The sequence below is a fragment of the Herpailurus yagouaroundi genome, unplaced genomic scaffold (assembly GCF_014898765.1).
Source record: "Herpailurus yagouaroundi ecotype Mexico unplaced genomic scaffold, PumYag 141, whole genome shotgun sequence".
In the NCBI taxonomy this organism is placed as follows: domain Eukaryota; kingdom Metazoa; phylum Chordata; class Mammalia; order Carnivora; family Felidae; genus Herpailurus; species Herpailurus yagouaroundi.
Genome location: NW_024412396.1, coordinates 35,760,302 through 35,777,541, shown reverse-complemented (window position 1 = coordinate 35,777,541; position 17,240 = coordinate 35,760,302). Strand labels below are relative to the sequence as shown.

Sequence of the window (17,240 nt, the reverse complement as noted above, 5' to 3'; positions counted from 1 at the left end):
GAATGCTGTTGTTGATAAAGGACATTAATCTTTCTTGTCACTTCCCTTGGTTAGTACGGCTACCTCTGGGGTCTATTTTCTGTACACCTAGTAGAATACATTTTCTCTGTATATTTTGATCTTGACTCTGTGTGTTTGTGTACTTGTGTACACATGTGCACACGTGTGTGTGTGTGTGTGTGTGTGTGTAAAAGTCAAAAGATTTGCCTTTGAGTCTACCAAGTGATGTGCCCCAAATTCCAGTTTGAAGCTAATTTGCCCCAAGATGTCATTCACCTGTTTCTGTTTTATAAGATGCATTCCAATATTAGATTATGTTTGAAATCAACAATGCTCAAAACACAAAATTACATTTCAAATATTCCATGACTACCAAAATATAGGAGTTAGATTTTGAAAACTCGAGGAAGAAGAAATGCTGTATAAAGGCAAAATGACAAGTAATGATAATATTGAAAATAAAATATTTCAAAATATTAACATTTCAAAACAGAAGTCTTCCTTCTACCCAGGTACCTCAAAAAGGCAGTCAGTTTAAGAGTTTTTAAAATCCACTTTGATACACTCTCAGTTGAATCATAAGTTCTAGAACACACACTTCCTTGCCACAACCACTTAACAATTTATGTAAGAAAAGAACATTGATCAGCCATTGAAGTCTACTTTGTGCAGGTTGTGCAAGACAGTTTCTTCCCACTCTACTGCATTATTAGCTATGACGTGACTCCAAATCAGATCCATCTAGCTTTGCTTAAGAAGCCAGCCACAAACTGTTTAGTCTACTTTAATCCTTGCAGCAATTCTGAGAATAGTGCTAATAGCATCCGCTTTGCAGTCCGATTGCCCTAAATCCAACTTTTGGTCCTGCCATTTCTGGTTGTGTTCCTCAGAGCAAGTTCCTTAACCTCTTGAAGTTTCGATATCTTCTTCAATAGCATGAGTGTGATTTAAAAAATGTCTCATAAACCGTTGAAGCTGGAAATGAGATAATCTGTGTAATTATCTTGTTTGGAGCATAGTAAGCATGTAACTTACATGTTCGTCGTTGTTGTGACCTTCCTCTTTTCCTGAGAGTTTAATGACATTAAAGATCAGTAACTCGACGAAAATGGAGCTCCAGGTCCTCTTGACGCCTGTGATTTTTCTGTCACAAAACGCCATACCCTGAAGCCCACCACACCACACACCACGTCCTGTCTTGTTGTCATGTCACGCCACCGTGTACCACAGCACAGCACTGCGCACCACACTATACTGTGGCATAACAGACTTCCTACCGCATCATGACACATCACATGCCACGTCATCTTTCTAACAGAATTATCCCTCCGTTGTCATCCTCATTTGTCCTTCCTTATGTACCTCTCAAAGCGGTACATGACATTGTCTTAGATCCACCTAAGATGTATGCGACCTATGATCAGTTCTCCACACTGGCACAAAACCCAAGACCTTCAGCAGAGGATGCAAGCCTGCGGCACAGGTCTGTGTCCATTAGAAGAAGGATATCTTTTTTTTTTTTTTCCATCAAGACACAGTATGGACTGGTGGCAGGCAGCCCTACAGGGACGGCCCTATGCTTTGTGGCTGTACATTTCCCTTTATGAAACATATTCTAATGTGAAGTCCCTAATGCCAGCATTAGCTTGATTTTGTGGATTATGCCAAACTGAGGTAAATTCCATTCCTAGGGTCTTCAGTGTGTTCTAAATGGTAGATGCAGATGAGAAAGAATGAAATCCTGCCATTTGCAGCAACATGGATAGAACTGGAGGGTATTATGCTAAGTGAAATAAGTCAGAGAAAGACACATATCCTGTGTTTTCACTCATATCTAGAACTTTAGAAACTTAACAGAAGACCATGGGGGGAATGGAAAGGGAAAAAAATAGTTACAAACAGAGAGGGAGGGAGGCAAACCATAAGAGACTCTTACTACAGAAAACAAACTGAGGGTTGATGGAGGGGTGGGGGGAGAGGGGAAAGTGGGTGATGGGCATTGAGGAGGGCACTTGTTGGGATGAGCACTGGGTGTTGTACGTAAGTGATGAATCATGGGAATCTACCCCAAAACCAAGAGCACATTTTACTCACTGTATGTTAGCCAACTTGGCAATAAATTATATTTTTAAAAAATGATAGATGCAGGTCATAGGCAATTATGAAAATTCTTTGCATCTGAATTTGATGTCTTCCAAGCTTATGAAAAACACCCAGTGCTATGGGTTAAGTGTATTTTGAAATTATGCAGTTATTTAGAAACAAAAGAACAACTTCTATGCCCACAGGTTTTGGTTAGCTTGCAGATGCAACATGAGCCAGTAGTGCAGGGCAGCAGGTGTAAAAGTTTGTGAATCAAGAAACAGACTCTTATCTGTAGAGAACAAATTAACGGTTACCAGAGGGGTGGAGGGTGGCGGGATGGGTGAAATAGGGGATGGGGATGAAGGAGTGATGGGGATGAAGGAGTGCACTTGTGATGAGCACCGAGTGATGTATGGAATTTCTGAATCACTCTATTGTACACCTGAAACTAATATAACACTGTATGGTAACTATGCTGAGATTAAAATTAAATTAAATGAAATGAAATGAAAAAGTTTGTAAGTAAAAATAGAAAGTTTAAGTCATGGGAATCAAAACTGGTAGGGGAAATTATCTCACTGTCCCACCCTGTATTCATCAGCTTATGGTCAGGTCCAACTCAGATTTTGGAGGGAAAAGGACATATTGCAGTGCATTCCCCAATGGAAACCACCAGTGTGATGAACCTGGAAACATATTTATTCACTCCATAAGTATTTACCAAGTAAAATCTATTTGCTGGCTAGCAAGTGTGCACAGCATGAGGGAAGCAATGAGGCACAAGGTGCAGTCTGTGTCTCCTAGGAATTCAGCGTGCAGAGAACAGAACACGTGAAGGAGAGAATGAAGAAAGTGTTAGCCTGAGCCGGGAGAACCTCAGAGAGGACATATTTGTCTTCACACCTTTGAGCATCTGTCTTGTGGAAGAAGGAAGCGGGGTTGGGGCTTCCCATCAGAGCTTGTGCAATCCTGTTGTTTTTCGTTTTCTTTGTTTTAAAATGAAATTAAAACTTTATTTTATTTTATTTTTTTTTTTTAAATTTTTTTTTTCAACGTTTATTTATTTTTGGGATAGAGAGAGACAGAGCATGAACGGGGGAGGGGCAGAGAGAGAGGGAGACACAGAATGGGAAACAGGCTCCAGGCTCTGAGCCATCAGCCCAGAGCCTGACGCGGGGCTCGAACTCACGGACCGCAAGATCGTGACCTGGCTGAAGTCGGACGCTTAACCGACTGCGCCACCCAGGCACCCCGAAATTAAAACTTTAAATAGTATACATTCATTTTGTGGAAAAAGGAAAATGGTTTTTAAAAAGAAGGACACGATGAAAAGGCTTCCTTCTACTTCTGTTACTCTCTGTCCTGTCCCAACCCCGTGGTTAATAAATAATTTCTCATGAATTCTTCCAGTGTTTATGCAAAAATATATGCTTGTAATGCAAATATATATTCTTATTTTCACCTTTTCTTACAAGAGACTTATCATTCCGTATATCCATAGTTATTTCTAGACCATATTTTCTGCACCTTACTTTTCACTTAGCAATATTTTTCTGGAAATCTTTCCGTATCAGTGCATGCACAGTGTCTTCATTACTTCATACACCCACACAGCATTCTATGTGCGGAAGCATATAATGTGTTTGACCCAGCCCTGCTCATGAATATTTGACTTAATTCCAATTTTTGTTACTTTAAGCTATGCTGTGATGAACAGCTTTGTTCATATTTATTTTACACATGTGCAAATATGTCTATAGACTAGCTTCTGTAAGTAAGAGTGCTGCTTCAAAGAGTAAATGAATTTATAATATGGATAGACACTCCGAATTGCCCTCCTTAGAGGTATATCATATTCCAATCCTACCAGCCTCCACTCAGTATGAGAATGCCTGTTTCTCCCAGCCTCACTAGAGTGTATTGCCAAACTTTTTTGAGTGTTTCCCAATCTGAAAATGGAGAAATGTTATTTTAAGTTTGTTTTAATTTGTATTTTTATGTTCTGGGGTCACTTATATTGATTTTCCCGTGCAAAGTGTTTATTCTTGTCCTTTGTCTATTATTAAGTAAATGGATTGGTGGCTTTTTCTTCTTGATTCCTAGGAACTCATTATATATTAGGGAGATTAGCTCTTTTTATGCCGTATTGTTTACTAATTATTTCAGATGTCTGTTTCCACAAACCTGGGACTAGAGGTGGGGGATGGAAGACGTGAGGGCAGAAGCCAGACACTTAGGAACTGGCCACAGTCATTCAAGTGGAAGGTGATTAGAGTCTCACTGAGGAGGTGGCCATGGAATGGGAAGGAAGGGAGAAAGATCATGTAACAGGCATTATGGGGATTAGCTAGATGATTCTATGTGGGGGGAGGGAGCAAATGAACCATTAATGTACAAGGTTATAGTATACCTTTCTTTTTTCTTTTTTAAATGTTTATCTTTTAAGAGAGAAAGAACATGAGCACGGGAGGGTCAGAGAGAGGGGGACAGAGGATCCAAAGCAGGCTCTGCGCTGAGAGCAGAGAGCCCGATGTGGGGCTCAAACTCACGAACAGTTACTATCATGACCTGAGCCGAAGTCAATCGTTCAACTGACTGAGCCACCCAGGTGCCCCTACCTTTTTTTTCCCTATTACCTGTGTGTACATAGCATTGGAGTAATGTGACCCAAAACAATTATTTTCCTCCTTGGGAATCAAAGAGCAATATACTATCAACAAATGATAAATAGGATAGGATAGTTCTTTTTTATGTTCCAAAGAGAATTCTTTACATGGCAGGGGTAACTTAGAGCTTTCTCTGTATTGATAGCATTAAGAGGAGAATGCATCTGAATTGGGTGGGTAGATTAGATAGTGATAATGGTTGTATAACTCAGTGAATATATAAAAACTGCTGATTGTACACTTCAAGAGGGAATTTTATGGTTTGTGAATTATGAATCAATAAAGCTGTTTAAAAAAAGGCAAGGGTAAGTCTATGTAGGGTTTTAAGGACCTTTTCTGAAGATCTAAGTAAATTAGAAATATTTACCTCCTCTCTCCCTCCAAAAATGATTGCCCCCCAAGGAAGATCACAGAATTGCATTTTTACCTTGGATGGCAAGCAAAAATGTATCTCACACCCCAAGCTCTTCAGAATTTCTGGTCCCGTTTTATCTCCATGCTCTGCAGCTTTGTGTTTTCCAAGGCGCTGCTGAGAACTGTCAGAGAAACTTAGACAGTGGTTTGTCTGCCAGGCCAGGATTTCTCCTCTAACAGAATTTTCTGCTAAAGTGAAAACTCACAGGCAGTACATACCCTGGCTCTTCATACAGGAAGATGACAAAAAAAAAAAAAAAAAAAAAAAAGAATGTAACAACCCCCACCAAAACCAAAAACTTGCTGAATCATTTTTTATTAAACATTAATTTTGCAGTCTCAACAGCTAAATCTATTATCCTGACAAACAAGCTTTCAATAAGTCAGCAAATTGGGGAAGAAAGAGTAGTTACTCATATTCTTAAACCTCCAAACTTGCCATCAGCTTTGGCTTAGAGTCTTTTGCTACAGAATGCAGGCTCATTTTTCTTCTTTTTTCACTCTATTAACTAATCACCTAGATAAATTTTTAAAGAATGGTGTACCTGGATTTTTCAGCACCCATTTTTCATGTTAAATCACAGGCCATTTAACTTCAGAGGGAGAATATTTTCTAGGTGACATAGAGGCTCCTACAGCCTCCCTGGTATATTCATCCTTCTTAAATGGCTCTGTTGTCAAATGTGTCACAGCCTCCGTGCTGTGGGCCTGCTGATATCTCCGCACTCAGAAAAGATGAGTGGGAGTTTCAGGGAAAAAACCTTACAGCCTAAACTCGGGTGCAGGCTACTGCCATCCATCACACCGGCAGCCTAAGGGCAGACAACTGTGGGCAGAGGGAATGCAGATTTACTTTGGGTCAGTGCTTCTGGCCTTTAAGTCTTGAATTTTAATGTGTATCTCTCTCTCCACCCCCACTGTCATCACAATTTTTTAATTATACCCCCCTTTTAAAAATATACTTCTCAATTAATGGGGCTAATGTCCCCAAACTCTGTTAAGCATTGGCTCTATTCAAACAATAATTGGTGTTTTCTGTTTTGTTTTGTTTTGTTTTGTTTTTTTATCCAGGGAGAAGGGTAAACCAGATGTTTCTCTAATAGAGCACATCTACCTCTGTGCTCAGAAAACCTTTTTGGTATAATCAGTCTTGCTTTCTGGTACTCTCTGTTTCCATTCAAAGCAGTAAGGGGGGGGGGCTTTATTGAATATAATAAGTATTACGTTAAACCATAAACGCCTTCTCTTCACCCTGAGGAGTCAGAATGAACTCTAGTCACAAGGGAGAAAGCTCATCCTTGGACACTGAATTCTTCTGTTCCTTGACTGTCTATTGTCTTGGTAAGTTTCAGCTTTTCACATTCAAGTCGGTCATCACCACATCCATGAAAGGATCTATGTCATTTGCATCACTAGAAAGTACTTAAGGAATCACTACCTGCTCCTGATGCTGTGCGGACAGCCGTGGCCTTGCACTCTGGGGACTTTAGCATCTAAGGCAGACCCCAGAGTGCAACACCAGGGTGATGTGGCTATACTTAACTCTTAGCCCATAAGACCTTGATCACACCTCGTTACAGATAAAGACCCAAACTAATAAATAGATGGGAGTGTGTTGCAAATGGCTAGTATCCTCTTTGGAAAATAGAGGTAGTAATCAAATCTACAGCTCTCATTTATTGAGTGTGTGCTCCGTGCCACTCACAGAGCTAAGTGCATTATGTCCTCTAATCCTCGTAACAGCCTGATACGAAAGGAGCTATTACTGCCTCCATTTTCAAAATGAATAAACTGACACACAGAGAGGCATCCGCAGAGTCTCCCAACAGATAGTAGTAGAGCCACAATACAAAACTAAGCTGCAGGCCACCAGTCCCTTAAGCTCAACTCTGTGAGGAGGAGTCAGAGTTTAGGAGCTGAAGGATTTTAGGATTGAAACTTTCCTCGGGAAATGTAAAAACCACCTTCCACAAGCCATCTTTACTACCTCATTCCTTAGTATCGCCAGAGGATTAAGAATATAAAATAAAACAAAACAAAACACCCACCCTTTATGCAGTTACTGAATTTGTCTAACTCATGATTAGTATTTCTGACCTAGGACATGGACGGAGGCAAAAGCCTAATTTGATTCCCACCTGTGCTTTAATGACAATAGTTTTAGCGTATTTTCATTCTTCTTCCTCTTAGCTTTTGGCTAGAAATAGTGGCCTGGGAATCCTTTGGTTTTTTTATCGTGAGCCCGTTCCTGAAAAGTTGCTTGTAAATTGAAAATTTTAATGTCAATCCCGTTTAAATGCATTCAAGTCGTGAATTTGCTGTGCCTTCCTGTATAGCTGCCTCCCGAGAGAGCATCTGTGGGTCCGCACATTGACTCTCGAAGTGCGTCTGCCTCCACGCAAGTCAGACTTCTAGATGGCCAAGGAAACAGCTGGAGAGAATGAGGAAGTCAGACGTTCCAAGGAGTCTTCGGTTATATAAAGAAAAGTAGTAATTTCTAGCCCAGACAAGGAAAGCACTTTTATTTGGTGGATTTGTATTTAACAGTGTTCCTACTGAGGGCAACTGGCTTTTGCTCTCTGCCTCAGTTCTCACATCTGCCAGCTCTACAGGAAGCGCTGACAAGAATTAATTGGCTTTCCTGAGCCTTGAGGCTCAGTTCAACTTCTCAGATCTATAGTCCCACAGGACTCTGCCCTCACATAATTTACTGTCTAGAAGGACTTTCAGTTTTCAAGAGTTCTGTCTGATAGGCACTATGTAATGCATACACATTTCACTAAGTTAGACCTTAGAGAAACTTTCGGGGTATTTAGCTCAGTTTAAGAAAAGGGGACATTATTTGTTGTTTTTACAAGGGTCCTGACATGTTCGCACCTAAAACGTGTGGTTTATACAAATGACTTTATTCTTCCTCCTCTTGTTGGTGTGGCAGAGGGGTCCTTCCAATTTGATGTCAGGCTCTTTAAGCAAGACAGAGCTGGTAGGCCAGGAATTTCAGGGGTGGGAGTTCTTCCTAACTGTTGATTCTGTTTATAGACTCGCAGATGATGTAAATGCACTCTAGATCCTATTCCCTTAATTACCAACGTACATCTGGGAAGCCCCTATTCTTTGTGGCATCACCTCAGGGAAAATTATATTGATTCTCTTTTACAGGTAAGGCAGAAGTAGAGGAGGGACACCTGGGTGGCTCAGTCTGTTGGGTGGCTCAGGTCATGACCTCGCAGTCCGTGAGTTCAAGCCCCGCATCAGGCTATGTGCTGACAGCTCGGAGCCTGGAGCCTGCTTCAGCTTCTGTGTGTACCCCCCTCTCTGACCCTCCAATGCTCACACTCTGTCTCTCTCTCTCAAAAATATAAATAAAGAGGGGCGCCTGGGTGGCGCAGTCGGTTAAGCGTCCGACTTCAGCCAGGTCACGATCTCACGGTCTGTGAGTTCGAGCCCCGCGTCGGGCTCTGGGCTGATGGCTCAGAGCCTGGAGCCTGTTTCCGATTCTGTGTCTCCCTCTCTCTCTGCCCCTCCCCCATTCATGCTCTGTCTCTCTCTGTCCCAAAAATAAATAAACGTTGAAAAAAAAAAATTAAAAAAAAATATAAATAAAGAGTAAAAATAAATAAATAAAAAAGAAGTAGAGGAGGTTGTGTCTGATGACAGGGGCAGCCAGTCAGTATAAATAATCATAGAAAGGTGGAAGGGACTTCAGCACTTGTCTCAGCAACTTCCGCCCACATGCTTGCTCCTGCCTAGACAGATACTGGGCCTCTCTCTATCTGGGTGCCCACAGGGATCAAAACACTCTTGTTCCCAAGATGCAGGACCATACCCTTGTTGAGTAACTGGAATTCTAGACTGTTCTTTCACATGATAGATTAAAAACATCCTCTTTGTAACTTGCATCAGTTCTAATTTGTTCTGAGGAGCTGCATAGAATAAGTCTACTCATTGATCGATTGGTCCATTTATTCATTTTCTATCAGACACTTACTATGTGCAGTATAGTGTGCAAGACATGAGCCTCAAATTCCAGGAGGTGACAGGTTAGTAGGACATAACATGGACACATGCCATAGGAGCAGAATAAATTAGCTGCAACAGGAAAGAGGAGGGAGGAATATAGGAAGGGGTCAGGTCCTGACAGTATGGTCAGCAAATTCATCATGGAGGATGAAGCATTTAAAAGCTACTTATCTTTAATGGCTTGAGGCTAAAAGGCAGAGATTTGGACGTGAAGATTGGAAGGATGAAGTGTTGGAGAAGTGATAGGTACTTCATATGAACCAGAGCTCAGAGTTTGAATTGGTGCGCGGAAGGTAGGTCTAGAAAAGCCGGTGGAGTAAGTGTGAGACTGTGAGGGGTTCTGTGTGCCTGGAGTGGAGGGTCAGCGAGAGGAGCAGTAGAGATAGGGCTGTGAGTGAGGCCATGTGGCGTTCACCTCATCCCAAATGCCAGCCTGCAGAGTTTAAGGATTATCCAGTGATTCAGGGCAAAGCCCTGGGGCCAGTGGCTGAGCTGTTGACAGCTGTGTGTAGTATGATAACTGATGGCAGGAGACCGTGGGCAACGTGCCAGGTATAGACGTTATGGGCCAGGAGCCCTGAGGTGGCCCCTGCAGTGACAGTGTCAAGTGGGAGTTGAATGACAATGACTGTGCCACAGTCCTGGAAACCACCTACTGCATATTCTCCAGGAGAGCATCCTTGTCCCCACGGCCCACACCTCCACACTGTTTATGTCCATGGGCAAGCCCCTCCTTACTTTCTGGCGAACAATTACTTAGTAATGCATGGAAGTGCTTCCAGAGAATTGTGGTAGACAATCCCCAGATCCAGATGTCTGTAGTGAAATACCTCAGGTTTGATTTCCTGCCTCCGGTGAGGTCTACATGTAGACTGAACCCATATAATGAAAGAAGCTTTGAAATACTTTAGGGTAGAGGTTATGTGTGCACGTATGGATTTAACTTTACAGCTTTTTCTTTAATGGTGTATGTATGCTTCGGTAATAAAGTCCATCATTACCATTATTCCTTCTGTAATTGAGCTTTTTGTTGTTGTTGTTGTTGTTGTTGTTGTTGTTGTCTAACTTGCAAAGAGGAGCTGCCTTGGGTAAAGGAAGTACAATTAGAAGCTTTGCCAAAATATACAGATTTGAACTGGTCTGTTTTTCACAAAATTCTGCCACTTGCTCAATAGAGGATCATTATCAACTTTGGGGGATCTTCCAATGTGTCTTCTCACACAATCGTGTTATTTGTGTTTTATTCTAAACTTCAGATTACCTTCTTTTACTTTGCAAGTATTTATTGAGTACTTACTATGTGCCAGGCCCTCTTCTAGGTGTTGAACTGCCTCAATGAATCAAATATTCAAAGATTCCTGCTCTCATAGAGCATATTTCAACAATCAATAAATAGGTAATAAATAAATAAATAGGTTAATTAAGTGGTATTTTAGAAGGAGACAAGTGTTACAGGAAAAAGAAAAGGTAGAGAGAAAGGTAGGAAGGCACAGGATCACCAGGGAGTGGGGACATGAGGGCTGGTTGCAATTTGAGAGAGAGTGGTTGGAGTCATCTTCCTTACGAAGGTGACCTTTGAGCAGACTTGGTGGTGAAGGGGTCAGGTAGGCAGGTATCTGGGGGAAGAGAGCTCCAAGGAAGGAAAACAGTAAGTGCAGAGGCTAGAGACGTTGTGTTTTTCCATTCCCCAAGCAGTGGCTTAAGCAACCAAGAAGAGAGCTAGGAGAAGACAGAAGCCAAGTTTATTTGTGATAAAACTGGCTCAAAATTACTTCAAAGAAAATTCTACAAATTGATTTAAGGTGGTAAAAAGGGTGTTAGGGGATGTTCCCTGACTTTGAGACTTACTGGATTTGAATCCTGGCTGGGCCACCTTCTCTTTGTGAGATCTTAGGTGAGTTATTTGGCCACTCTGTTCCTCTGTTTCCTCATCTGTAAAACGTAGTTAATGATAGTACCTATCTTCTAGGATTGCTTTGATGATTAAATGAATCAATATTAATTAAAAGCTTGGAACTCTCTCTGACGCATAGCAAGCGTTCAGATATTAGCTATTAGTATTATTGTATCACTGCTACTACTTTTTTTACTTTTATGAGTTGGTGCCCTGGAATATTCTTCCAGTGTGTCCTAAGAGTTTAGTGTATATTTGTGCATATGTATGTGTGTGATGTGTTGGGAATGTGGGGCTTAGTTTATAAAAGAGTTGTGAGAATTAGGTAAAATCACACTGCTTAACACATGATAAGCCCTCAATAAATGTTAGGTTTTCCCCCCTCTGACAGCATTTTACAGCAAAGAAAAATTATAGAGGTTTCCCCTCTTCTTGCTATTAGTGAAGTTTTGGGCTGGTTTATGGGCATGAAATCCAGGTGAAACCATTGCATTGAGTCAAACTTTAGAAATTTGCTTTGTTCTTAGCACCACCAGTGGAACCAATAGATTCCCAGTGGATCACTTTGAATATCACTGGGAGGTAGAAGATGGGCAGTAGGCGGGTGAATAAAGAGGGAAACAAAATGAGGGGAAAACCGAAGAAATAGGGAAGTGCTTATTAAGGTGATACTTCTTTGGGATGAGGCTATTGGAAAACTGGGAGTCCCTTTCTCTGAAGACCTTTAAAAAGAGAAGGGACAACATAAATCCAGGTGGAGCAAGTGGCCCTGACTGAAAGGGCCAGGCCAGAGGGTCTCTTGTGGCCTCTCCCAGCTCGCTGAGTCTCCAAGAACAGCCCCTCTCCCCACTTGGCTATCCCATTGTTGGATTTACAAACTTGAATCAGCCTACATTTCCAGCTCTATTTGGAGTCATTAACACTTGAGATCCTAAGAGGGCCAAGAAGGACCAAGTCACTGTATATTGAGAGAGTAAATGTTGAAAATCAGCTTTCTAGTCCTCTGGGATCTGTCCCCAACTTTTCTTGGTGTGGCAGCTTCTGTGAACCTGTGTGATCTGCCACCCAGAAAACAGCAGTGCTGAGGGCTGTGAGGGAGACCAGGAAAATGAACATGAGTGTGCTCTGAGGGGACTCCGAGGGCTTCAGGAGAAAGGATACCATGTCTCCACAGGACCGGGTGGGTGATGGGTTAGGCAGGAGAGAGAAATGAAGCCAGACACCCACTCCTTGTCTACTGCTGTTTTGATTCATAGGTGCGGCAGATGTCTCCAGTGCCACGGATCATACCTTTTCAACAGCATCAAAAGATGGAGAAGGATCGTGTTACACATCTCTGATTTCCAACATCTGTTACCCACCTCGGGAGGATTCTACATATTTCACTGGAATTCTTCAGAAGGAAAATGGCCATGTCACCACTTCAGAGAGCCCTGAGGAGTTGAGTACCCCTGGGCCCTCCTTACCAGATGTGCCTGGGACAGAGCCTCGTGGCTTATTTAGTTCTCATTCTGGAATAGAGATGACTCCTGCAGAGTCCACTGAAGTGAACAAGATCTTAGCAGACCCCCTAGACCAGATGAAAGCAGAAGCCTATAAGTACATTGACATAACCAGGCCAGAGGAAGTGAAGTATCAGGAGCAGTGTCACCCCAACTTGGAAGAGACAGGCTTGGACTTTAAGAATAAGGACATTGAAATCGCAACAAAATCTGAAGAGGCCCGTGAACCAGAGAAACCAGCTCCTGTAGAGGGAAAAATCCTCAAGGACCATTTATTTGAAGAACCAACATTTGCACCTTACGTAGATGATCTCTCTGAAGAGCAGCACAGTGCTCCTCTGATCACTGCCCCCGTCAAAATCACACTCACTGAGATCGAACCTTCTGTTGAAACTGCGGCCCAAGAGAAGACCCCCGAGAAGCAAGATATCTGTCTGAAACCAAGTCCTGATACAGTCCCCACAGTCACTGTCTCAGAGCCTGAAGATGACAGCCCAGGATCTGTCACTCCCCCATCTTCTGGAACAGGTAAGGGAACTAGTGTTGCTTGCCTTGGGAAAACCCAGGATTTGGAAATCTGGATTTTAAAGGGATGTAAATCTGCATTCAAAATATTTTACTATAAGGGTCCCTTTAAGTCTCAGTTTAACTAATTTAATTAAACATACAACTTTTTCAGTGTTTTTTTAGTGTTTATTTATTTCGAGGGGCGGGGGGCAGAGAGAGAATCCCAAGCAGGCTCCACACTGTCAGTGCAGAGCCCAACACGGCCTCAATCTCATGAACTGTGAGATCATGACCCAAGCTGAAATCAAGAGTTGGACTCTTAACTGACTGAGCCACCCAGGCCCCCTAACATACAACTTTGTCAGTTTTGTGCCCATGGTACAAAGTTTGAAATCTGGGATTTTCCTTAAAGTCCTATCAGATTTGCCTTATAAAGTGTTTCTTTCCTCATTTGAAGACAGAGGTAAAGATCACTGAAACATGACAATCCTCATGTGGCTCCACTATTCTGAGCAGAGAGGGAGGTGCTGCTTTGCAGCTAGACCTCCAGGTCACCTGGAGGCATCCCAGAGAGAGCACCTTAGCTGTCCTCCCCAGACCAGCCAGGCCACCTGGGACAGGGCATTTCACATTCCTCGGCCCAGCTCCATGTCTGTACAATGGAGGAGGGCTGGGGTGGACTTCAGGGTCTTCAGAGGGACATGAACAGTGAGAGGAAACCTAAAAACAGGATACTCTTCCCCTCCCTTCAATCTCAGCAGGATCATTTTGGTCTTTTTAGTTTGTTGAAGTGCTGCATACAGTTTTATTTCTTAAAGTTAAAGGATTCATTTGATTAGAGTAAAAAAGTTCCAAATTCACTAAACTATGATCTTTTTCATCTTGAACATTCTCCTACTGTGACCTAAGGCTGGGTGTTAAACCATACTCAGTATATCCTCTCAAACACAAAGGGGTCTCCTATACACGGGTGAAAGGCCAGAGTGGTAGCAGGAGTGTCCCCACCCCACCCTGGGAACCTAGTCCCAGGTGGCAAAAGTGGAGCCTTTGTATCTCTACTTCTTTTGAATGTTCACGAGGTATCAGGATAGAGAGAACCATGAGATGTCTTTGGATCTTCTCCTGCCTCCAGTGTCTGGCATTCTTACCTGACTCAAGAGTGATTTACAAACCTTTCTGATTAAAAAAAAAAAAAAAGATTTTCAGTATGTCAGGAAGGAGCTTTTACTGAAGTCTTAAAACAGATCCAAAGCCTATTAGGAGCCATTGCTCTAAATCCTGATAATGCAGTAAGTCCAAGTGTTAGAGAGGACTTAATGTAAGTCTCTCCTGCCCTGTTTCTCTGAAGATTTTATCATCAATTCCTCTCCTTCCCCAACCTGATCTCAGACTCATTCAACTAAAAAGCTCCAAGGGTCTTAAAGATCCACTGCGCCACCTCCCTGATTTTCAAATTCATTCATTCACTCAACAAACACGTTCCACATACTTTCTTTTGGTCAGGCACTCTGCTAGGCACTGGTGAGGTTAGAACTGAAAAAACAAAAACCAGTTTCTACCTTCCAGTGGGATAGATGACCAAGGAAATAGTCACACTAGTGTGATCTGTGTTCCAAGAGAGGGAAACATAGCATGCTGAGGAACATCGGAGTCCAGCAGCTCCCCAGGTGAACAGAGCAGGAGGAAATAAAGGTGAGGGGGAGGGGTGGCCTTCCAGCCCGAGAAGGCTCAAGGACATGGAGGTGTGAGGTCACAGTGAATTTCCATGTGACATAAATTGAGGTTTGGATAGTGATGACAAATAAGAAAACTGAGGCTCCAAGTGAACTAGATATGACTTGTCCCAGATCACAGCATAAGGTAGGGACATGTCCAAGTCTCAAAGCCTCCTTGTGGTCTTTGTGACAATGCATCGTAAAACCCTTCTGTTATCCAATGAGTTGAAGATACTGATGCTTGGAAGATGTAAGCTGTAGTATCAGCTGTGCTTTCTCAAGCTCCAGGGTTGTCTGGGGATCAGTTTAGAAGAACTTCAGCCCATCTTCATGAAGAGTGAAATGCCCCAGCAATACAGGTCCATTTACATGGCACCTGCCTCATGTAAAAACTACAGTTTACAGAGCTTATGAGAAAGACCTGATATGATGTAGGGTTTATGAATTATTAAGGAATATCCTTTTTTTTCTTTTAGTGGCCATAGCCCATTGGGGTTTGGAGCAACTTCAAGATAAGACAAAGACAGATCTGGCTGACATGATCTTGGAGTTTTATAACCTTGGGTTGTCCACTTGACAGCACAGGATTAGGACAATGTTTTCTTTTCAGTTGCTCCAAATAAACATTCTAACCAAAGCTTATTGAAGAAAAAGAAAGGCCCCAGACCCAGTACACAGTCCTCTCCCATGTTCAGCTGCTCCTCTCTCCACAGACGCTTCACCTCATAACACCGGAGTCCAATGACAACAGATAAGAATAAAACTAACAGGAAAGATAGGAGGAATTAACTTGTCACTGAGGCCTTTCTCCTTGTTCTTTTTATCCTAAGAGGTTACCATAACTCCCTTCCCTGTCTTGAGAGCCCCTGGCACTCCAGGCATGTGACACTCTGATAATAATAATGATTCTAATAATTATTAGTAGCATTCTAATTATCTGTCCAAGTCTAATAATTCTAATTATGTGAATTATGAATCAGGAGAAATTCTCATTTAGAACAATTTTCGCCACACACCCTGAAGCTTAAGCAAGGAGTCTAATATATTTCCTTCACTTCCAATAAATTATTCCATTTTGTAAGTTTCTCCAAAGTACTGAGCTATTTTCATCATGTTAAATAATATATTCTGAGGTACAGAGGCAAAAATTCTTACAGCTTACATATTGGAAATGTCTTCTCAGCAAAGACCAGTCATGAACACAAGTAAAGCATTCTAGGAAAACGTACTAAGGTCCCTGACACACGCCAGACCATTGGCCTACTGGCACCACAGTGTTTCTGACACAGTGCCTAAGAGTATGTTATGGAGGTCATGGATGTTCTTCAGGATGTTAGCCTCAGAAGGGACAGCAATCGAGAGGTCATTGTTAAACCATCCCAGCTTCCCTTGGTAAAACAAATAAGCAATAAAAAGTAAATCAGTTTCGCAGCATCTGAAATTTCACAGAGTCTGATTACAATAATGAGTGATAGAGTGTTGGGCATGAAGGGGTCAAGGGTGGCCTCTTTGAGGAGGTGACATGTGGTCAGACATCTGAATGAGGAGAAGGAGCTTACAATTCAAAGGAGGGGGTTAAATGGGGACCCCAGGTACAGAGGAAAGCAAGTGCACAGGCCCCAAGGCTGTATTATTTGGGAACTGAAAGATGATGCAAAGAACTGTTAACCTTAAAAATAGCTATTTTGCCTGAAAACATTGATTTATTCAGGAATGGCAGAGCATTACAATTCAGGACATGCTATCTATGGTAAAACCATAGGCAAGTCCAACAAAGGAGAAGAACAGTATTTTATGGATAAGACCAAGGAAGTTGGGAGGGGTTGTTCTGAATGAAAGTCCATCAGAGAAAAGCAGGTGTTCAGAGTGATGATGGTTTCTCATTGGCCAAATTGCAGGGGTAATCAATTTCTTCTAGAAGAGTCAATGTACATCTTTTTCTGTTGGGGCCTGTAAGTGATCATTCTTTCCTGTTGATGGTTCTTCTGTTGAGGTCTGCAATTGACAATTCTTCCTGTAATTGACATTGAGTGGAATAGCACCCCCTTCTAGCCTCTCAGTTGTTAGTGAGGTTTCCCTTTATTAGTTTTTACAGGGACAAAGGAAAAGTATGGCATAGATCAGAGTCGGGGGGGGGGGGCGCGGGGGCCAGGGCCCAGATTGTTCAGGGATTCACATGCTAGGATGAAGAATTTGGATTTTGTTCCAAATGCAATGGGAAACTGCTGGAGGGTTTTGATGTGGGAAGTGACATCACTCATTCACTCATCCATTCACTTAACAAATATGTGTTGACCGTTTATGGTCATGCATGCCAGGCATTGTCCCATCACCACTGGGGAAGCAGTGCTGAAACCTAACAAGGTTTCTGCCTGCACAGAACTTATATTCTATTGAGAAGACTTACATACAAATAAATAAATGTGTAACATAATAT

At 42.2% G+C, this 17,240-nt stretch overlaps 1 protein-coding gene across 1 annotated transcript in view; it reads left to right on the top strand.

Moving 5' to 3' along the window:
* RTN1 (reticulon 1) overlaps positions 1-17,240 on the top strand; it is a 230,657-nt gene that overhangs the window by 111,771 nt on the left and 101,646 nt on the right. The window contains exon 2 of the mRNA XM_040477303.1: positions 12,336-13,109. Coding sequence (XP_040333237.1) covers positions 12,336-13,109 — 774 coding nt within the window. The remainder of the gene's footprint in view (positions 1-12,335; positions 13,110-17,240) is intronic.